This window comes from Bombus bifarius, unplaced genomic scaffold, assembly GCF_011952205.1.
Source record: "Bombus bifarius isolate JDL3187 unplaced genomic scaffold, Bbif_JDL3187 scf7180000007970, whole genome shotgun sequence".
NCBI lineage: Eukaryota > Metazoa > Arthropoda > Insecta > Hymenoptera > Apidae > Bombus > Bombus bifarius.
The window spans coordinates 6,030,607-6,054,475 of NW_022884356.1; the positions used below are offsets into that span (position 1 = coordinate 6,030,607).

The following is a 23,869-nucleotide window of genomic DNA, read 5'->3' on the forward strand; positions in this document are numbered from 1 at the left end:
CGTTTTCAACTTCTTCTTTTTTTATTCTAAATACAACTTTCCGGCCAAAGCTGAAGATAATTCGAATCTCTATAGCTAGTCTCATTCTCTGGCCTCAAAGTGGCATCTTCGTTTTGTATTAGCAACTTGGATAGCTGAGAACCGAAGGGCCGTGAATTACGGGTCGCCTTGTTACATAATTAAATGATGACTTGGCCGACTTGTTGACAAGCCCCGTCGATGTATCGAGTTAGCGACGAATTAAGCTGATCCTCCACCGCTCGATTATGGCTCGGATATTGGCACGAAGGATCCACAAAGGAGAAGGAGAAGGCGAACCTGGAGCAGAAGTGGCTCCTAGCTCGTGCTTCTCTCGCTTCTAAACGACGACCGTGCCGTAATTTTACAGGAAATTAATAGTTACAGGTTGCGCGGGGATCGTGAAAACCTTGGCGAATCGATCCGTGAATTATCGGCAACTCGTCGTTCACCGTTTCATACTTTTAATTGACGGCTCATTTTCAGACAGCCATTCGAACCTCTTCGTCTTCGATCTCCTCGATTTTATCGGTTTGCTAGTCTTAAAGTTGTATTTTTCAAATACGCAGATACATTTAATAAGCCCCTTCGTGATTTTTGGTAAAATTTGTCCGATCTTGTTGAGTTTGAGAAAAATTACTTTTACTCTGAGAAAAATTTAAGTAGTAGCACATCTGCTGCTTTCTTTTCACGATAATTGATTCAAATTGTTGAGAAAAGAACTAATCGATTAGAGTTTCATATTTGCACAAGATAACAAACCGAAATACATGGATTTTGTGAACTCTTTCGATCTAAGTTGCTGAGAGAATTTATCTTCGTAACGAAATGTACCTTTCATGTGAAACGATTCTGATTTTGCAAGAGAAGCATTACTGTTATTAAATATAGCATTAAGAAGTAGATAAAAGAAGCAGGTTGTATCCTTCAAAAAGCGGCTGACAATTATACGTCAAGCGTAGACCTTGACAAATGTTAGCCTTGACACCTTTATATTGTCTCCATTGTACATTTATAATATAAGCTACTCATTCTACTTAGCAAAAACTTTTTTGACCTTGCGTTGGACGGTAATTTAATTTTCAGAAAAGAACGATGAAAAATTAACTTGCCAAGTTAAATTGTGAAACAATGCAAATGCACGTATACGTGAGCGTAGCTGGCCATGCAATTGCCGGTGCCTGGGACATAGGGAAGCGTATAAATTCTCATAGTGACGTAGCCGCGTGTCCATTGTCGCAGAACAATGTAACGGATCCTCGAACGGAATGCGCGAAGATCACAAGCAGGAGGAACGTCCAAGATAATTCGAGCGATCGCATCGATCCTTTCAAGGAGCAGCAGGATACCAAACCTGTCGGTCATACGTACACGTGTGTGTACGCGCGTCGGTGGTCGATTCACGGTAATCTGAAAGCGAGGAACACCGAGCACAATGGGGGTAAACCGATTGAACCGAGCGAAATCTGATGGCATTCCTTCTCCTCTACCAAGTTCGACCTCTCTTCGTTCTCCTCTGTGTCTCGTTTTCGTCGAGCATTTCCCTCTTTTCTCTCGTGGATTCACCACTCTCGCAGACTCTCACATCGATACACACAACACGCTTACACAGTGAGTCCTGAATCCGATAACTTCGTAGAAGGGTTTTGAGAGTCGTTGACCTCGTCTTCCGATTATCCTCTCGCGATTCGAGCACACGGAATCGAAACTCTTCGAAGTTGGCATACAACGTACTCGCCAACGATCGGACCCGATAAGCGCGCACCTCTTTCAGAGAGCACGGCCGATCCGTTTCCCGAGTTATGGGACGTTAAAGCGTGCCGTTGCGCGGACCGTGCAGGTCGTTAAGTTAATTAATTGACTAGGAGGTTACCCGGTTGTACGGCCCGCTCGACGTTACGTGGCTTCCACCGAGAACACTTGCAAAGATCCGCCTGCAACCCCGGCAAGATGGGTGGAGAAACACTTCGGCTGATCGATGAAGTGGTTCATCGGGATTTATGGAGATGATTATGTGCGTCCGACTACGCGGTATTTTCGTAGTTGGCGCAGCTGTGTTTATGGTTCAGAGAGTTCGAGAGGTAGCAGGGGAAGGGGGTTGAACGATACTTGGAAAGGTTTTATTCAATGGGTATACTTCTGGGTGGTAAAGAGGTTCTTTGAGCGGAGGAAATGTAATTCGAAGGAACTGAGGATAGGAATTTTGAGATAAAGTGAAATAAATTATAGTGGAAAATGTAAGTATTTTGATAAGAACGTTAACCTTCAAATAACTTAGACGTTTCACGATACTGAATGATCAAAATTTCTCGCATCGATGTGACTTATAATTTTTCTCTGAAAAAATACATTCGCTCGACATCTGTCATTGACAAATGACACGTGCCAAACTTGGGATTAGTGAAGGCGTGCGAGTAAGAAATTCGATTACGAGGCTGTACTTTAGTTGGTCGTCTTTTATTTTGAATTCGCTAAAAATATCTCGGCAATTAAGCGATTCTATCTTCCTACCATCGCAGCAAATACGCGATTCTACTCTGCTCCTCTACCCTACATTCTATCCCTACATCATCGTTAGCAAATACACTCGCAACAAATACTCCTCCTCACTCTGCCAAAACTCTCAACTAAAACAAAATCACCAACCTCTATCTTCCGTACGAATACCATAAACCCTTCGTCAAGACAAGAAATCCCTCGAAGCGACAGGGGCTCGCATTCCCGCACCGGTAATTCCATAATTCCCCATTGAAAACGAACTCAAAACGGGGCTGGAGCTCGAGCGAGTGACTCGGCGCGATTGTCGTTCGCTTACAATGAAGGGGCTTCAAGTAGCGTCGCGACGCTCGTCGTCTCCTTTTCCTCGCGACGTATTCCGTTCGTGCCTCCAAAGCTCCTACTTGCGAATAATATCCCAGGACTACGAAGTCGTGGCGTGGTTCACTTTTGTGTCCCAGCAACGACACAGCAGCCAACGACGAGTTCACCTCGTCGACGTTGGCTCGCTCATTATTTACGGGGGCGCGAGATTCTCGTCTGCCTGCTGGCTGCTGGTAATAAGATGCACTTCTTTAAAGGACTCCGCCTGCAACAAATTGCATTGCCCAACCCTTCACCCTCCATCTAGAGTCCTCGCAGACCGCCCTGCTTTGAGGCAACCTCGTCGAGACGAATGTGGTTAGCCAGAACAAACGTTAACCGGATAGTACCGTGGACGCGTTTTAAGCTCGAATCAACCAGCTGCCTTCGAACCAGGGGAGGATTAACGAGGTAAACTCTAATGCGGGAATGTGTCGATGTTTCAAGCTGTACTGTTGTTTTTTTTTCAGGTTTGTTCCCTTTTTTGTGGTTGGTTTTAGGAAGTAGAGGGCTGAGCATGTGGACAGACGAGATTGGTTAGGGTAGATAGACTGGAGGATTGTCTGAGAATCCTGTGTTGGTTTGTTTATTTTCATTTGTATTGGTTTGTTTAAAATGCTGATGGAATTGTTTGTTTAAAATGCTGATACTATAACAAATACACTGATATTCAGATACTATTTATAACCACGTATTTTTTACGCGCGTTAACGATCATCTTAATCCTCGTTAGCAACAAAACATCGAGAATCCTAAAAAAAAATCGCACAAATGAATCCTTCTTAACTAATCTCTTCGACGCTTATAATAAATCCCAAAAAATCCTCGAAGTAGGTCGTCTCCTCATTTAGCAGCGTGGCGTAACAGCGTGAATGGCGAAAACAAACGTTAACAGAATCGACCAACCGACGATATGCCTCTCAGACCACGAATCGCCGTTTCTCCTGCCATCGTCTAACTCCATCCATCGACCCTCTCCTTCCAGCTTCCTTTCCCGGTAGCAGCCGGGATGAAGCTTCATCCCTAACGAAGTATCAATGTTACCAGCGGCGGATTACGTATTCAGGAGCGGCGTTGCTCGGTGTACATTGGCGGGTTTGGCAGCGCGGACACGAGGAGCCTGCTGCTGCAGACGTGCACGTTGATACGTTGCCGGGCAGAACGGGGGTGGCAGAAAGCCGAGTGGCGTGTCTGCTGGTGGCGGCAGAGGGATCGAGAAAGGCCAGGAGTAATGATGTTTGTTTAACTCTTGAGGAAGGACCGTTAGCGGGACTCGAAGATACGGGTTTTGGCACGAAGATGATGGTTAAGGGGTGGAACGACCAGCCGGTGTCGAGGCCCGTTCAAACGTCTCCGTTCTTTTTCATCTCGTATCCGTCTCTTCGTCAGCCTCTCTAGATGGTCCTCTCTTCGGGCCTAGCGGTCCTTTTGCTTCGTAAATTGAAACTCCCATGTATTCAAGTCCGTCTATCCGCAGCACCTTACGAGTTCGGCTACGTAAATTAGATTTTCTGCTTAGAAACCGGCAGTATGATTTTCTCGGTCTCCTCCCTTTCCGTAGGATTCGTCGATCTTCAGAAGTTATCTTCAGAAATGGTTAGGGAACTATTTAAGAATTATTATCTGGTTTGAAGTTAATGTAGGGATATATACAATAAATTATAAACAAGATTTCGTGGTTGTATATAACACTATTCAATGTTTTCTCAACTGTATCAACTATACCAGTTTAGGCAATTGTAACAGGAACTGATTTTTCTCGTCGCCTTGGTACAAGCAAAAGTTTCAAGCTTACCAATTGGAAAATAGAGAGAAATATTTGCAAGGGAATTTCCTCGCAATAAGTAGGTCACGAATGTTATAGTAATTTCCTGTACGTATGCAGATCGAGTAAAAAAGGTCCCGCTAAGAAAAGAAGAAGAATACGATATCTGACAGAATTTAGCTTTTTTTTAATTACGATAGAAAAGATCTGACAAGCAGTAGTTTAATTAAGATTAAAAGCCCGATACAACGAATTGTATGGTTAACTTGTCTTTCGATTAACCTGGATTCTACTGACGTAGTTGCATTAAGTGCAGAAGATAGAGAAAGAATGCGAGGGAGAGGGTTAGAGAGGGTGTTGTATATCTTCCGCGAGAAAACATAGTTTTGTTTTATCTCGAATAATAAACTTCTCTTTTTGATAAGAGGTTGCATTTTATGCGCGTAACGGCGGTTTATTTAAATTAGTGACCTTAATAACCAGCCTTGAACTATGATTCTTCATGAATTTCATTAAAAGATAGCGTGCGAGTTTTCATTTATGGATCTTTCACGTGTCCTACGTGATATGTGGTTATATGAAGATATTACACACAGTGTTCCGCATGGAATGTAAAAAATTTCTCAATATTAACTTGAGAGATCATTTTTAGCAGACTCTGAAATACTTTGTGGATGAACAGTGTAATATAAAGAAAAGATAATAAGATATAAATATATCGAATACTAAAATCATCGACCCAAAGGGAACAGCAAGCTGAAAACAAAAGAAACCGAGTAAGATTCAAATGGTTAATAGAAATCACCTGATATTCGATCAAAGCGCCAAAGCCCAGTAAAGATGATGGATGCCTCGTATCTTTCTTTCGAAAGATCACCTTGGATGATGAATGACGATAGAAAAAGAAGAGACAAGAGAAAAAGAGGAAGAATTCATAAGCCACATAGGATACATATTTCCTGGAAGTATCGAAATTCTAGCAGCCGTCTTCCCGTACGATCGTCCACAGAAAACCAGTAAATTTCACGGCTCAAGTATCAGCGATCGCTGAGTCGACAGTTTATCCTTTCTTCTCGTTCCATTAGGAAAACGGAAGTTTCCGGGCATGGATCGAAGGAAGAAGGAAGAAAGTTGGTGGTTCGATTGGAAGGCGAGGGAAATTTCTACGGACGAGTCGAGTGCGCGACTTATTCGCGTTCGTCGTCGTCGTCGTCGAAGCCAGAGGCTCGATCGAACCGATGAAAATAACGGCGAAACGAAAAGTGGAAAGAAGTTTTCCGATAATGGAGCCGAGAATCGTGGATCCGTCGCCACGTGCTGGCCGCAGCTGCATTGGAAATTAATTTCGACTTAACGATGCGAATTCCGAACCCGGCGTGTCGGTGGATTTCCGATGCGTTACGAGTTTTTGATGCGTGTAGATTTCCAGAGGGACGAGAAGAGTAAATGGGCGGAATCGAAAGTCGAGTTTGTTCCCTGGGATTTTACGATTCGAGGTAACGATTCGAAGTTCGCGCGGATGATGGCTATTCGGCAATTTGGAAATATATTAGTTGCTATTGAAATGCGGTAAATAGAAGTTTGATGAAGTTTTATGCGACGTAAATTCGTACGAGGGATGTTTAGACTTTTGGCTTGGAATAGAAATAAAAGCTGCTAGAAACACAGGCTAATATATGTACAGTGAATTGTGAAGACCGATAGGGAGACATCTTTTACTTCTTCAGGAAAAACGTTTTTCCATATGACAGTCACGTATTATCAAATTGTCTTTTCATTAAATTTGGCTGTGGAATTCTCTTGAAAAATATTTACATCAAAATACTAATCTGAAAAACGTTGGTTATCATATAGATACATATTTAGTATACATTTAGTTTTTTCCATAAAACTTGATGTATTTTCCATCCATTGTTGAAAGTTAAAAGGCTTAGTAGCTTAAGTATCAAAATGTTGAGGATAATTGTGAGTATAATAAATAAATCTGACTTCTAACTCGATGTTTTGAGCGTCGTTATCGTAGCGATGAAATGTTGTACAAAATGCAAATAGCACAGTTGCTCTTTTGATAGTATAATTACGATATAATTATGTGTGCTAGTTTTTCTTAATACAAATCTCTCTGTGAGCTCGTGTTTCACATATTCTCCCGGATAAGCTGACATAAATATTCCTGCAGATTCATTTATACTTATATTCATAAACATTTCTGCGTTTTTATTTTGTACATATTTGCTTTCTGTTTCTTATAAGAGAGGCTTTTTCAGTATCTCTTTCACTACGTCACTTTTGAATGTAGAAGCCGTGTAACTTCTATTAATGAAGAAAAACTGGATATTAACAACATCAACGTGATACGATAAATAACAAAAATAAGACGTGTCGTAATTTATTTGACCCAAAATTATCGGTATAAATGCAATACCACGATATTTCTATTAATCTTAATAAATTCATAAACTAAACCATGGATGTTTATGTAAACTCATATTGTATACACTTTGCATTACATGTTTTTTTACATAAATACAGACTCTTGGAAATAATTTGTTTCGCTTACTATTAAATATCTTGAACGCTGTACTTTCGACATTCTATATATATTTGCATTTTGTAGATTCCTCCATTTTTCAATTTTACACAATTGCATAAGCATCCGTAGTTTATTCATAACAATAAGCTTAATATTAGCTTACTGAAATATCACTCAACAAAATGCGACCTATTTTACTATTTCTAAATAGCAATTTAACACTAGCTCACAATTTCCAATATATCTCGAGGAAACCTTGTCGAACGCAACATTGAATAGAAAGTAAAGGTGAAAAGTAGCGGGAGAGTTTCATTGAAATTCTATCAGAAAAGCCATTCGTTCCTGGACGAATTCAAGTCAGGGAATTTGGCACAATGTTTGACGGTAAATTCGACGCCAATACCCGGTATTCTTGCGCGGCTTGTGGGTCTTTCAAATGAAACGGCGCCTATGCGCGCAAGCCTTCGGCCTTTGGCTTCCTGAAATAGTTGTTGTAATAGTACACTCCCCTGCCCGAGAAATAAACCCAATTCTACATACTTAACAGGCATACCATGTCTAACACCCTCGACCGTGTCTTCGGTCTTTCTGCTGTTAACACGTGAAATGTTGTGCCGACGTCTCACGTTAATTGAGAATTGTGCAGAACGGAGTTTCGCCTTATCTTCCTTCACACAGCATGAATTCGACTTCGAAGAACTTTTCTGTTTAAAAATATACATAAGATAATAAATGATTTAACTACTCTCTCTCTCTCCCTCTCTCTCTCTCTCTCTCTCTCTCTCTCTCTCTCTCCAGACTTCTATTTTGTAACTTTGTTATGAATTAAAGATGTTTGTAGAAAATTCTTATTGATTTTGATGTGTATGAATGAATTGTAATGAAAAAAATCTATTTATGTATTGAACTCTTCCGAACTACTTACTATGTGACATGTACGCTATGATTTATTCACTAATAATGGCGCAATCAAATTTGTCGATTTCTCTGTTTCTTTTTCTTTTCTTTTCGTTATATTCGAAGAACTGTGATATTTGAAATTTACACCATGTGTCTATTAATATCTGAACGTTTTACTCTCCGAGTATTCTCTTATGCGAACAGACTGTCTGCTAATAACAGATGATTTTTTCTCTCTCTAACAGCATAAACGAAAATAAATGAATAGCAAATGAAAATAACGAAGATACAGCCATCTTCTCGCGTCAAAGATTTATGTAGTTTGGCGGTAAAAAGTTAACTGACAATTCCCTCGATCGCTGCTTGAACAAATGAAATTTCGTATCAGAGAAAAGATTGTTCTGTTTTCCGAATATTTTTGCCACCCTATTAGTTTAGCTATGAGAGGCCCCGCTGTACATTAAACCATAGACGACGTAACCAAAGAAATTCGAGCTACTGAAATGGATCGTGATTCGTTTGAATGAAAAGGAGATCGCAATAACGTACAGGCAGAGTCAGACCACCCTGACGCATGCTAAACGCGAACGTGGAAACGCCGCGCAATGGTATCTTTATCGACGTTCTAATGTCCGTCGTAAAGCGCGTCCGGCCTGGTTTTACGACGGCTACGCGTGGTAATTGAAAATCGTGTCCAACCTCGTTCCGTTTCACGTGTCCGTAATGAACCGTTCGAAACGCGCGACGGCCCGCGCGGAATTGCGAACATTCGCGCGATACGCGCTGCGATTACCGTGTATTAAAAGCGCGGCAGTCTCGATTGGAAGTCGTTACACTTGATTCGACGTCGATCGCCGTTCGTGATACTCGTTAGACCGAAATTTTCTCTCGTTTCGATAGAATTCGTTAGCTAAATCGAGATAGTTTCGTGTAATTCAAAGGTTGAAACGAAGAGTTGAATGAGGCGTTAAAAAAATAAGATACAATTTTTTTCGCCAGAAACGAATAGATAGGAAAATGATACCAGAACTTTAATTGTCGAGATTAAAGTAGATATGGAACTTGTACGAAGAAATCAATGCGAAATTTTAGGTGAAGTGTGGCGGAGATTGTAAAATTATTTATAAAAGATCGCAAATCTATTTGTAGAATATATAACTTGGATTAAATTATGCTTTCCAGCTATGGCCAGAATTATGTTTTGGATTATTGAATGAAGATCCATTATAAAGGTTTATAAATGGCCAAAAATTAATGTTGTCTTATGGTTTGATAACGTTTTCATCACTTGATTGATTTTTTAATAATTTTTTGATTATCACACCACGGATGATTATACGTTTGTGAAATATTTAAAAGACATAACGTTCAAGAGAGTAAAATTAGTATAGCGTTCAATTGACGAAACAAATTTCTATTTACTCATTCGTAACTCGTTCGTGAAAAGATAAATTTATAGTAACATGTTTGCAGTTTAATAATTAATCAATCCATCGATTAATATTGTAGAAATTCTAAATTATCGAAATGAGCTTTGAATATGCACAAATATTTTCGTTTAAATTGTTGTCGCTAAGGTCTGTTTTATACGTTTTACGTTCAAATATTTTTGTAATGTTTCAAGCAAAGGTTGTCCGGTGGAAAACGGGGGGAAATAGAAGCGCGACTGTGTATATTTGTTTTGTAGCGTAAAAAACACAGGAAACCGGGTGTATTTTTAGAACGCAGTCATTAATGGATGCTAGGAAATGTGTGTACGCGGGCATATAGCAGCGCTGTCTACGTCAAGCACATTCGCACGTTTGGCAGTAACATGTGTCAAATGTTAGACGGTTCTGAAAACGTGTTCCGCGTAATGCTAATGGCCAAATATAGGTTTACTGAAATTACATTTTCCCTGTTTGTCAACGATGGTCGAATGGCTCGTGAAAAGTCATTTTATTAAAAGTCAGTTTGATTTTTCACGTAAATACGTGCGAAAAAAATTTCAACGGAAATTTAAGATTTTACTACTCCGACTTGGTATATATATATATAATACGTTCCATATAATTCATATTATATCTGATTTATAATACATTATACATTAATTGATATTAATTAAATAGGATTTCACATACATGTGGTGCCAAAATATCTAAATTTTTGTAATTTTATTAGCCCCGTGATGACACGACTGCAATGATTAAATTGGTAAAATTTAGAAGAAATTTGCAATTGCAAAAAATTAACGCGTAGCACGAATGAAATTTCAATATGTTTTGTTTAATACTCGTAATATATCGATAAAATATGTTCAAATACTTTCGTAAGCATATATTTAGTAGGTAAGGGCGAAAAATCGTGTAACCTTGAAAGCGTAAATAGCCAATTAAGCCGATTGTCAGGGATGGAGCATCAGCACAAAGACGCGCTGACACGTAGCACGGTTTCTGTCTGCAGGTCTGCGGGAAGGTGTTCAACAACGCATCGGCGCTCACGAAGCACAAGCTGACGCACAGCGATGAGAGGAAATACGTGTGCACGATGTGCGGCAAGGCGTTCAAGCGGCAGGACCACTTGTGAGTATAGATGCACACCATTCGCCCCTTTTCCGCGTCAATTAACCAACACTTGTGCCATCTCTTCCAGTTCAATCGTTCGTCGTGATAAAATTAATAAAAAAAAATGACAAGTTTCGGGGTAATTTTAGATTTTAATCTTTTACAACGATGTGTTGACATATCTGTAATTCTTCTTTAGAAAAATATTTTGTTTGTACGATGCAGATTTATAACACTGTATAGTTTAAGTTTGGGGTATAAATAACACAGGATTTACGAAGAAACAATGTCGATCAGTTCTACAGTAACATCGTAGAATTACAGTGGAATTATAGTATAGCGAATTGAAATATTTATTTATAAAATAAGAACTCTACATATGTCTTTTATTATTCAAAATAAGTGGCACATTTTTTAAATTTCCTAATAGACAATGAGCGATAACTAAAACCTTCTGAAAGTTACTCATTGTTAGGATCGTCACTTCTACGATATACGTACCTGTATCAAGGTCATTGGAGCAGATTTCCCTATAGCGCAAAATCAGTATTTTTTGTCTATATCTTTTTTTCGATTCTCAAAAGGAAGTAAAACTTTGCTTCTTTTCCTCTTTCATCGATAGTGAATCCTCAATGAGTCTTTGAACAAAACGCTTCTGTCTAAAAACCGAAGCTTTTCGTGTACGTCCGCCAAAGCCTCTCAACGAATAGACGCTATTCTGGTAGAGAATGAGGCTTCCTAAGGCTTGTGCATTACATAATATTATGGAATAGCTGTTTTGGTGCTTTGTACACTCGACGAGAGGATTGTTTCTGATATGCGATTCGAGGCAACGCACGAGTGGGCCACGACTGGAGTGCAGCTTGCTCTCTAGGCCGGATTTCAAGAGGAAAGCTCGCCTTTTGTTCCCAGCCACGCTGCTTGCGATTGGTGCTAGTTGAATGCTGATTTGAACTGCGGTAAAAAGGTTCGGCAACTTGGTGAATCGATGTTGCCTCTTATCGTTTACACATGCACACGATGGAGTAGTTATTTTATATTTTTAAATTTTTTAACGTTGCAATTTTAGAATCTTCGAATCGTTGGATTTTTATATTTCTGAATATCTTGATCTTTGCATTTTCGAAATTGCGAATCTCTGAATCCTTGAATTATTCAATCTCGATTTTCCAAACTTCTGCGTTTCTTAATTTTTAACTCTTCGCTATATCGCAGAATAAAATTCGAAAGGTCGAATTCAATACGTTGTCTTGCATCGTTCGAATCAAAGAAACATTTCGAAATGATTATTCTTCGCTGATCGTGAGTCAAAGTTGCGAACAGTCGAAAGGCGTGGAACGTGGGCAATGGCGTGAAAAGAGAGAGACTTTGGAGGATCGCAGGATCGCGAGAATTGAAGATTCTATTCTTCTCGAGAACGGAAAAAGAAATAAAGGGGAATCAATAGTAGCAGCAACGGTTGCTAGCCTTGGTCAGACTTGTTGGTTGGTAGGAAGGAGTTAGACTTGTATTACCTTTTGCGTAGACGGATCTACAAATCTTCCCTCTGTTTCTTCTACTTTCTCAACGGTTCTTCTTCCTTCTCATTCGAGATTCGCCACGTATCTTCGTCCACGTTTCCCCTCGGTAAGTTTTCCTTTTTCCTCGGCATCTCATGCCCTTTCTCTCTCTCTCTCTCTCTCTCTCTCTGTGACGTTCAATTCGGCTTTGCAGTATTACTAGCGATTCGTTGAATACTTTGTCGAAAACTTATTGATACGTCATGGAAATGTTGCTTCTCGTATTTAGGATATTTAATCATGTATGTTTGATCGAAACCTCGTTGTGAATTTCTTTGGATACGAGTTGTTTGTTCTTAAGGGAACTTTGCTGTTGATATTACGCAGATTAATTTTGCTATTATTTTATGGTTTCCTTGTCAATTGTTTTAAAATAGGATTGCCTCGAAAAAGTCGAGAAAGAGAATGTTTTTTAAAGACAAACATTTTATTAGATACGACGCCGTATGAAGTTTTCAGGCTCATGATATAAATTCTAAATGCTAAGTAAATTAGTAATACTAAATGAAACGTCAGGACAAAGAAGTATTGATGATTTTTGTAGTAATTTCAATTATCAGATATTTAATAAGAATCCTTTATAACTGGAACGTACGAAAGTTTATCTTTGTACTCTCGTCGAAATCGGCACAATCCTCTTTTGTGCTTGATTCCGTCTGTGCTACGTGCGCTGGATCCACTTCGAGTAGACCGTATTTTTCTTTTCCTCGACCTTTCCACTATGTCGCCTTCGTTTTATGTACGTATTTTATTCGATAGGGTCGCTCAACACTCAGTTCAATACGAGCTGACGAACAGCCCTTAGAATTACTTTCGTTTCGTCCATGGTTCCCAGAATTTTTCCCCCCTCTTTGTTGTTGTTGCTTTGTTCAAAGGTATCGTCTCGCTGATCGTTCCTTTTTCGAGTTTCTTCCGTGGCCTAAGATTCAAGATCAATTATCTTGCAATCTACTGTACGCTTGCTTTTGGCATGAAAGTTCAACAGAGAATTCCCTCTTATCGATTTTGAATTGAAGAATTTTCTTCAAATATGTTACTACCTTTGCGTGGAATATCTTAAAGTTTGACGGTTGGATCGTGTGAGTTATCTTACTTTATACTACTTTCAATTCATGCAATCTGTTTCTTTGAATACGAGGAATTCGATTCGTAGACTCGAAGATCGTAACGAAGTTGAGCTTATCGATCATCGACTTCCACTTCAAACAACTCATTCATCAGTTCCAAACTACCAAAGGAGCCACGATTCCAGAATTCAACGATTTTTTTTTTATCAATCCTAACAAGTTGCACACGATGGCAAGAATAGCTCGGCAAAAAACATTGGCCCATGCGGGCATTCCATTTGGCCTGCGTCCATAAAATTTCCTGGTCGGTTACTTGGAAACTCGTTTTCAAGAAAGCATATGCCGGGATTCGAGTAAACGATGTGGACGACTTTATCCGATCAGCGAAAAAGTCCTTGGCCTGTTTCCTGTTTTTATTGAAATCCTTTTAACCTCGGATATTTCGCAGAGATGAGGGACTTAAGTACCTAACTCTGTACGTACGGAATCGTAAAGAATTGTGTTTTCCCTCCCTACGAATCCTTTTAAACTTTGCCGGTAACCAACGCGTTGCTTTTCGAATGGCAAAAAAATAAGATCCTCGATGATTCGTATTCGGAATCGATAAAATTGGTATTGAGCCTGTCGATACGGTTCGCAACTGTTGCAATCGGCAATAAAATTATTAATCTGTATCGCGTGTTCCCAAAAATTCGATAAAAGATTATCAAGATATTTTGACAGCGAGGCAAATTTATTGTGCAAATTTATGTCGAATTTTTAGGTATTGATAATGTTGAAAATTCGAAAGATTTTGTTTGAATTTTTAAATAAAAGTAGAATGTCGTTTGAATGTTCCATTAGGAGAAATGTTTCGTTTGAAAAAAAGTAATGTTAGTAATAGGAAGAATAGAATTACTGGAGAGATTTCATATTTTAGTGGTTGTTACTTAACACATTTTTATTCCTTGTCAAAATAAAGTTTTTATAATTCACAACAAAAATTCCTGTTTCACTGTGGATGTCTCTTATTATTATAAATTGTTACAAGCAAAAAGAAAGTAGAAATTGTTTGTTATTAAAATAAACATTTTCCTTCTCTTTTTTTCCCACGCCGTACAGTTTATTACGTATGAAAATTAAGTATAATTGCACTTCGAGATTCTTGTCCCGCGAGTTCAGCGTGAAGTTTAATTCGTGCTCATCGAGCTGAAAATTTTCCTAGGTTCAGTGAAGAGAAAAAAATTACGTCCTGCCTGCTTTTTACGTAATATTTCAACCGGCTGGATGTAATATTGCAATTGTCGCGAATGAAATACTTCTTTGAAGTCTCTTGCCTTTCAAGTATTTAGCAAAGAATTTTCTTGGAGCGCGGGTCTGGTAAGAAACTCCCATTGCATAAAGAAAATCAACTAATTAATCGAGGGCAAAAGGAAGCTTGCCTGTTGTCTCTCGTGTTTTTCTCGCGTGCAAGAATCCTTGTTATTTCTTTCTTTTGTATCTTCGTAAAATTCTGCTCGCTGTATGTACATGTACTATCGTTAAGTAAAGATGTCAATATTAATTAACAACAATTTAAACACTCTGATAAATTATTCTAATGGCAATCGAATACTGACTGAGGCGCACAATTATTCTTTTTTCCAATTTCTTTTTGTTAATATTTTCTAGTCAATAACACAATATAATCAAGTGGGATGACACCATTTAACATGATTAATGTCAGAATTCTTTGAACTTTTGTCTTAAATAATAAAATACACGAATATAAACACTAAACAGTAAGTAAATCCTAAAAACGTAAAGACTATTATCTAAATTGGAAAGACAGAACAATTTTGTCATTGTTGAATACTTGTAGGCATATAAATATCTCGATTTTCATTTCATATCGTTCGATGTTCTAATTAAAAAGGAAAGAAAAATCGAGAAAAAAGGAACACGAGATCGATTCGATAGAAAAAGCAGAAATAGGAGATTATCTATAGCTTTTCTTGTCATTGAAATGTTTTGTGACGTTTAGACGAGCCTCGAATTACTGACAACAGGAAAAGTGCGGAGATAGGCACCCTCAGACCAAACGTGATTAGAGCTCTCATCGTTCAGAGGAAGTTTGACGGCTGATCAGGAAATAAAAGTAATGCTCCCATGATCGAGCGTAATTTAATTCCATTTGCACGAACTAATAAGCATCGAATTACACTTTTTGCTGGTACTTTCTGTTATCTAGCCCTTCAACTTCCTTTTTTGTTCTCCTCTCATCATTATATAATAGGGGAAAGAGCGGGTTTTAGATCACGTAACGCGTTCGTAGAGCTATCGGGAAATTTTTCACAAGAAAAAGGATGAAAACATCTTTCTTTCTCAATTAATTTTCCATTTCATACCGGCGGGCGATTGTTCTTGAACTAAATCTACTTCGTTTGGAATCTTTTATTAGACTAAACAGCAGATACCAATATTTCCTGCAAATTAATGCAATCAATTATTTTTACTTATGAATCGTTGTGACAATTTGTAATTAATGTGTGATTTTATTTTCCATTTTCTTGTTTTAATCTTAATATTCGATATTTTAATCTATTTTCATTAAAACGTGGCTAGTCCATGCATTTCTCTATAGAATTCAATTCAAAAGGGAATTAAGTAAATACAATCATTTCAATGAAAGTACATTAAATACAGTAATTCTCCAATATGATATCTTTGATTTTATTCATTATAATTTTAATAATACTAGACTGCTTGTGAATATTTCAAAGTACACGTGAAATATTTTTTAATTTGAAAAAAAGTCTACAAAGTTAAGATCTTTTCTAAAAAAATACAACTATCTAAATGTATACGAAATAAAAAGATCAGAAAATTCCATTTCTGTTACATTCAACACGTGACAGAATCTTCTTCTGCCTTGACTCAATTTTACCAAAAAGTAGACGCAGAAAACATATGATAGATTCTTTACACTTATCATAAGTCACAAGCAACAATTTCCTCGTTCTCCCGTTTGTTCTCGTTTGTACTAAGCGTCACGGTTCTCCCGTGATTTGCGTGCTCTTATTATCAAAAACATTCCAAACAGGCGTTTGCTGTTCGACTTTAGGCAACAGTACACTGAAGAGGAAAGAAAGAATCTCCGTGTACTTAACCTGTTTCCTGTTATCCCTTGAAAGCCTCTTATTTCGTGGACGCTACATAGAATTTGTATAGAATTCGTTGTTCCATGCTGCAGTAATTAAACGGGTAAGAGGAAATATAAAAGAACAACGTCGACGGGCTTTCCTTCCTTCGCTGCCAGCTTCGCAACTGCAATTGTTCTCTATTTTGCACATTTTTGATTTCCTCGAGTATAAACTGTTCGTGTGTGTACCCTTTGGCGAGAAGAGTTTGCGAAATATTTTAATTCACACACACGCACACGATAGAGTTATATGAAACTTTGAAACTGGGATACATCGTTTTATTACTTGAAATATTCAAGAGAATTTTTATAATGGTGTTTCGTGAAATTTATCTGCATGCAAATGTTATTTATTGTCATTGTAGAATTACACTTATGATATTAACGACGTAATCGAATTAATAGATTGGAGATATTTGTACCTCTATCGGATACTTAAATATGTTAAAAGGAAAAGATATATATACAGTGTTGAAAATGATCAATTTTTATTAATTAATTTAAAAGAATTGCGTTTAGTTTTCTATAAATCTACAGTTTATTATAATAACCTATAGTAACAGAATTTACCGAGCAAGTTAAGTCGCTATTAAGCTCTTGGCTTATGATTTCTTGAGTAGCAACTTAAGTGAGCGCGACGCTGTCAGATGGCAGAATATCGAAATATTCTATACAATTTGTATCTAATAATCTCCAGTTTGAAGAATGGAAGCTAAAGTTAGAGTTGAAAGTAAACTTTGTTACGAAAGAGAATATAAACTGCCCTCATTCAATCGGAATTATAATCTCTGTCACAAGTATGGCTCGATATTATAAGCCAGGGGTTAAAAGCTTTCTCATCGAGCTATAACTTTGATTTGAACTGCACGATACTGACATTCTTTTAGCAAACAATTGAACAATTTTGTAATTAGAAAACTTTTCGCACGTTCAACCATTCAAAAATCCATACACCAAACAAAAAAAGAGAAGAAAAGCAACCAGTGAATATCAAATTCTCAGATAACGCGAGCCGCTCCAACGCAACCTATAACGTTAATCACGCCAACAGGCAAATCCAACGACAACTCTTTTCTCTCCTATTCAAAGAAAAACGCTCCAGAGTCGCTTAATTGAAATCTAAAAAAAAAAAGAGGAGCGCAACATCTCCGGAAATTCTTATTCTCCCGCGAGGAGAAAGCTGCGTTTCCAGACTCGGTCCAGCGAGCATAGCCTTGCCACCCTTCTCTCTCATGCCTGTTCAACCCTTTCTTGCCGAGCGAGCGGACGCGCCATTGTAAGTTCTACGGCGTATCTCTGTTATCGAAGTAAATCCACGTAGTCCTTTTCCCGTGTTCGAACGGCGACGGTGCCGCTTGAAATGAGGAAAGACGAAAGGAAGCGCTTATACCTCGAGAGGTATTCTCTTCGAGAGCTCTTCTTCGGGAGCCAGGCTACATATATACTGTATACATAAAGAGAGAAAAATATATATAATATATATACAGAGTGTCCCAGGGTTTAACGGCCAAACTATGACAATAGATATATTTTACACGTATAAACGAGATAGTGTTATACGTATAAATACGAGTCATCTGAAGCTTTCTTAAAAGATTCTTAAAAGATTACGATAAAAGTGCGAAGTACGAAAGAAGAAAAAGATAGAAGCAACGCTGTTGCCTCTAATTTGATGTTATTAGACGATTATGGCTGGATAAATTTAAAAAACAAAATTTATATGCAAAACAAATATGAAACGAGGAGCTGCCACTTTGAACACTTTTAGTATGTACAAGCAAAGAAAGATAAGAATTTTCCTCTATTTCTCTATTCCAGCTATATATATAGAATTTATTTATTTGTTGAAATGAACTAAAGTTAAATGGACTAAGATTCATATAGTCTACTCTGACTTTTTTCATCCAGAATAACCTACCAAACATTCTAACAAAGTTATTCGATTTCCTCCTGGGACACCCTGTACATAGAAAGAGCGGAGGACAGTCTCTCCGTCCGAAAGGGATTTGCGACAACTTCGAGGTGGCGAGGGCGAAGGGACAGGGAGAGTGGGATTCAGAAAGAGTCGTTGCCGATGCAGCCAGTAGGGAGAGAGCCTGGTCGTTTCTTCGGTCTTCCGCTTGTAAAGAGGACTTGCTTTCCCACCTCGATATCGTCGATACCCCCTTTGTTCCTCCGCTTCCGTCTCGTCCGCCTCGCATTAAGGATGCTCTGACCCCGTGAAATGAAAGAAAATAGACCTGGGGAAACAGCCTCCACGAACCCGATAGTGCTTCCTCTTTAGTGGGAGCCTAGTCCCTACTGCCGTCTCTCTGTCATTGCTGGAATTAATGGAGAGTTGATAATTGGCGCGAATTTAATCTTCGATCCCGACAGCTGAATCCAGGAGGGAATTTTCGCGTGGGAAATTTGTTCGGGTTTAGAGAGTTTGTTGGATGATTTTAGAGGGAAGAATCGATGTTGGAGATGTTTTACGGTGATAGGGTTGTTCGAGGAATTCTTTTGTTCAGCGATCTGTGTATTTTGTTTTATTATATTAGGTTGTCCGAAAAGTTTCTTTCGTTTCATAAGGAAATAATAGACACACAATTTTTTTTTCTTTTATATTAGTTTATTGAATTATGCACGAACATGATAATAGGAATAGAACGAAATGGATCATACCTAATTCAATGAAGTAATATAAAACAGAAATTGTTGTTCACCTATTATCACCTTACGAAACGAAAGAAACTTTTCGGGCAACCTAATATAATCGCACTACTAACGTCTGCGAAACAGCGAAAAGAGGTGTAATATCGTAGTATCGTTTTAAATGGCTATGGAGGCGAATCTATGAAAAAGGATTGAAATTGGATTTATTGAAAAGAGTCACTAGTTGATTATATTTGAAAACCTGAATGAAAGATAAAATGCGCGTAGATAAATAAATTGCTAGGAGTTGAGATGGCGAATGGAACACTTTTCCCTCCTTATAAAGGATATTACAATTCTTCACGATGGATAATTGTATTCGATCCTGTGTTTAATTCGTTGGAATAATTAAACCAAAGGATATTTATGCATAATTAATCTATATATCTACGAACAAAACTGAACAGAAGTTTATTTTATTACACTCCCAAAATATTCTAACTTTGGACATTTTTGCTTGTTATATATAGTCCACATATTTTTCTAACTTAAATTTTAATAATTACCATGTTACACCGTTCGCAAACATTTGTCATCGACTCTTAAAATAAAGTATAATTTACTACCTCGCATTTTCACCGAAATAAAATATCCTAATCGATATATACTCGCGTCGCATTAATACGGTTGATCGAGCAGCATGTTTAAAGATAGGATATAGATGTTGAACTCTTCCGTGTCTATGTAACCTCGTTTTAACGTAGCGCGTTGTATTTCAAGGGGAATAAGCTGTCATAAAAGCTTTGGTGTTTTCATTGCTGAGTTGTTTCTCATGTTTGCATCGGATCCTCGTTGCAAGAGGAATTTTTTTAAACAAGAACTATGGCTCGTTTTCAGAGGAAAGCACTATCCTTTCCTTTCCTTTGTCGCCGAATCGTATGCAAAGTACGTGGAATGTAAATCGTTAAATTTTTTACGGAACTTAAAATAAAAGAGACGACGAACGTTCGCTTTTCTATTTCAATTTTAAGGAATCGAATATTTTGCTTTTAAGATTTGCGCTAATTATTCAGGGGCATCATTAGCCTTAAAAATTGATATGGCGATCGATTCTACTTTAGAAATATAGTTTCAACGTGGTTCTTTAAAGGGTACATCGTCATTAAAGGAAAAAAAGGATCCGCAGAACTCTCGTTCTTTTGTTTCTCCTTCAACAACGAAGCTTTCCTTTCCTGCTTCGACGTCTTCAATACGGTCTTTGTTCGTACATTTTCCTTTCCCCTCGTCGAGCTAAAAACGTTTCGCCGTGGAAAAGGAACTAGAACGAAAGAAATTATGGAAGTGTATATCTTCCATCTTTCACGCTCTTATCTCCGTCACGGCCAAACCTAAGTTTATTTCGAATCAACGAAAAATTAATCAATGTTAGTTCGTGGTCTTCCTAATAGTTTTTGAAGCGAAATGATATTACGTACGTAGTAAATCATAACAAATGTCAGCGATTTGTTAAACTATTAATTATCTGCAAAAATTAACTCTGAGAATGACTTGCATGCGCAAAGAAAAATTATCATTTCTTTTTACAAAATTTCAACAAACACCAAAAACTCTCAGTAAGCATACTACTCGTTGAGTATATTCAAGATTTATTAAAAATTAAATTATAATTCAGGTGGATTAATGTTATTAATATTTTGAAATTTTAGTTGTATATCTGAAACGTGAATCAAAATCTTGCTACAACTTTAACAATTGATCTACACAGACAAATGAAGTATCAAACAAAATTAATCACTCCATAAATTACAAAATCTAATTATTCAGATTACACTTTCCGCTGCACTATATATCAAAGCGAATGAGAAAATTACGAAATAAATTACTCCACTGTTTATTCACCCCGTCTCTTGCTCTTCCAATATCTTTGCAAATAGCTATTTGCTTTTCTCTTTCACCACTTAACAACGAATAGTCGCAAGAATAGGTCGATCGATTCCCGGATGGATGCAGATTCCCACGGGATTCAATGTGTCTGTGCGTGTGCGTGAACTGTGTGCGGATCAGAAAGGAAATACGTTAAAGTTGAACGAATTAGCTTTTACAAATTAAACCCTGCCCAGTTGGAAGTTCATCCTGCGATAGAATTTAAGAGACCTCGTTCGTATATCGATGGACTATAAAACTTGCACCAATAGAGTGAGAGAATGGCCTCGGTGGACTGTTGGAAAATTTACTGGAAACGATGTCATCCGTGCTATGCTCTGGCCACTTCTTAGCGCGAACCACAAGAGAATCCTCTCTGTGTCGAAAGATACGAGACGTGGACAATGTTGCAGGGCTCGTTAAAGTTTCACAAGAAGGGAGAAAGGGTTGCGACATGAGAATAGCTAGTTGGAATACATTGAAATGGATAGATTCGTGCGATGAACCTCCTGTTACATACACAGTGACTCAGAAAAGTATTTGATCGCTTACTATAGGAAAATTGTACATATACGAGTATATCGTATGATGTGTGTTATATATAGCGATTATAAAAAGTATTTGTGTATCATTGCATTTATCATAACATTTGTATACTAATTAATTAAATCCAAGTATATTAAGTTTCGTATCGTTTGGTAATATTTTCGTATGATTACAAAAATTTGATAGCTATGAAAATGAAATGTGGAACCTGATAAAAAACAGCGTTGTATTGGAAAGTAAGAAAGATTATAAAATAAGATTCGTACAAAACGAAAAATCTTTTTAAAATTTATTGTTCCTTCCAACTGCCACGAGAACCGAGAATAATATAAATATTTCTCACGTTGCATACTTCTATACAATTCCTAATTGAGGTGCGCGCTTTACTTTTTACTTGTAAAGCTCCAAGTATTCTTGCTTTTACTCTTAACAGAAGAAGCAAGTGGTTCACTCTTAAAAAATTAAAGGTTGACGCATAGGCGAAAGGTTAAAGGTAACATTTTTTTCAACGAGCTCAACGATCTCCTTAAACAGCGAACAATATTTAAAAGAACTTTGCCCATCTCCGTGCTCCTTTACTAATTTACTAATTAAAACCTTTGATATTTAACGTCGAGAAGATTCCATAAACGACAAAAAAGGAAAGATGGTACTTTCACAGATTGAACCGTAGAAAGCACCGCCGAATGAAAATGTCACTTCGTCCGTGATTTTAAAAGTCAACATTAACGGTTAAATAAATTCCTAAAATAGTCTCTTAGCGAGACGAGATATCTGATTGTCGTTTACTTCGAAATCGTTTTCGTTTACGTTTTCCACGCAACGACGCGACGGTGCAAATTAATCGAGTAATCTGAAAAATACTCCGTTAGAGTCGTTTCCCTCTCGGCTCAGTCGTCGCGATTGATATTCCAGGCAAATATTTGTCCAGAGAAATCGGATCCAGCATAGCGGTTCGTATCGATGGCGACAACGAGAGTAAGCATAGCGCCACCAGTGATACAGATCGACGATTTACCCTCGTACTTACTGGCTGTTTTATCCGCGTTAAATCTCCAATCTCTAGATTATAGTTACGACTAGACAATGGCGTTTAACGATGTCGTTTCCACCGTGTACCTCGTTGCTGGATTAATGCAATTATAGGGCCAACTATCATGGGAGATGAACGTATCAGACGATTCATGGTGGTAGTAAAGATGCCCTTTATTCGTCAGCCACATGGCCAACTTGTTGCACTTTCTCCGTCTTTTCTTTCGCACTCTTCTTGTTTTTTTTTTTTTTTTTTTTTTTTAAGGTAACAGGGGTTATAGGGATATGGTTTATAGTACAAATGAAAATAATTGAAAATGGTAAACTGGTAAGCAACTAAAACTTGTTTAATGAAGTATTAATAGTGTTGAAGTGTTTGATGAATAAAGTAGCAAAATTTGTTTACTCTTCAGGTAGTTGTAGTTGAAGAGATTGTTCTCCCAAAAATTTCACGTTTTTGGGAAAAATATGGAACAAAATTCTTTCGTAAGATGCTTCATTTGCGAGAAAAATAAATTTGAAACTTTACCATGCGCATGTATATATCACATCAGATATATAATTATATACATTAAGGTATATTACAAATTTTGCATTTTTTCAGAAACGAGGCGTCGTGTGAACAAATTTTATTCCACATCTTCGACTTATTCTTTCACATAGAACCACCCTCTGTCCGGTTGTACTACGATTAGCCTCTCGCCCTGTATTATGTATTCGAATATTATTAACACGATAATAGTCAGTCGGTATATTCATTGAAAGATTTCATGCATTGCTCATTCGGTACGTTTAACATCATTGAAGGCGTTGCACGCTATGGTTATCAGATAAATAGCCTGGAGAGATCGGTCTTTAGCACAGAGAAACGGTCGTAAGATTGTCACGTCGGAGGTAAGCTTAGATCTGTCTCGCAGATAACTCGATGCCAAGATCGCCGTGTAACTCGTACAGGATTTCCGGACTTCAGTGATCCTCCATATAGATAAGGACTTAATTGGACTGACATAATTTTCCACGCATGATTGGGGCGCCGGATGATCGAGTTCTCTTGGATATTTCTTGTATATCGGTGGTGGATTATGAATGCTTTGGCAGAGTGTTGGTCTGATCTCGGTGGAACGTGACAGGAATCCCATGTTTCTTGTAGAATGTGGGTTTATGGATAATATCACCGACTGTGTATAAATCTTTTACTACTGTGTTCAGTTACGTATTTTTGGTATTGTTAATTAGGACGGAGATACTTCTTGATACGTATTATCATATTGAAAAACGGTCTCAAAGAATTTCGCTAAAAATTTATCGTTTTTATCAAAATTTATCAAAA

At 37.8% G+C, this 23,869-nt stretch overlaps 1 protein-coding gene across 5 annotated transcripts in view; it reads left to right on the forward strand.

Annotated features, from left to right (window-relative positions):
* LOC117213030 overlaps positions 1–23,869 on the forward strand; it is a 486,984-nt gene that overhangs the window by 343,731 nt on the left and 119,384 nt on the right. For all 5 annotated transcript variants that reach the window (XM_033458240.1, XM_033458248.1, XM_033458277.1 and 2 more), the window contains one exon: positions 10,518–10,636. In XM_033458240.1, the coding sequence (XP_033314131.1) occupies positions 10,518–10,636 (119 nt within the window). The remainder of the gene's footprint in view (positions 1–10,517; positions 10,637–23,869) is intronic.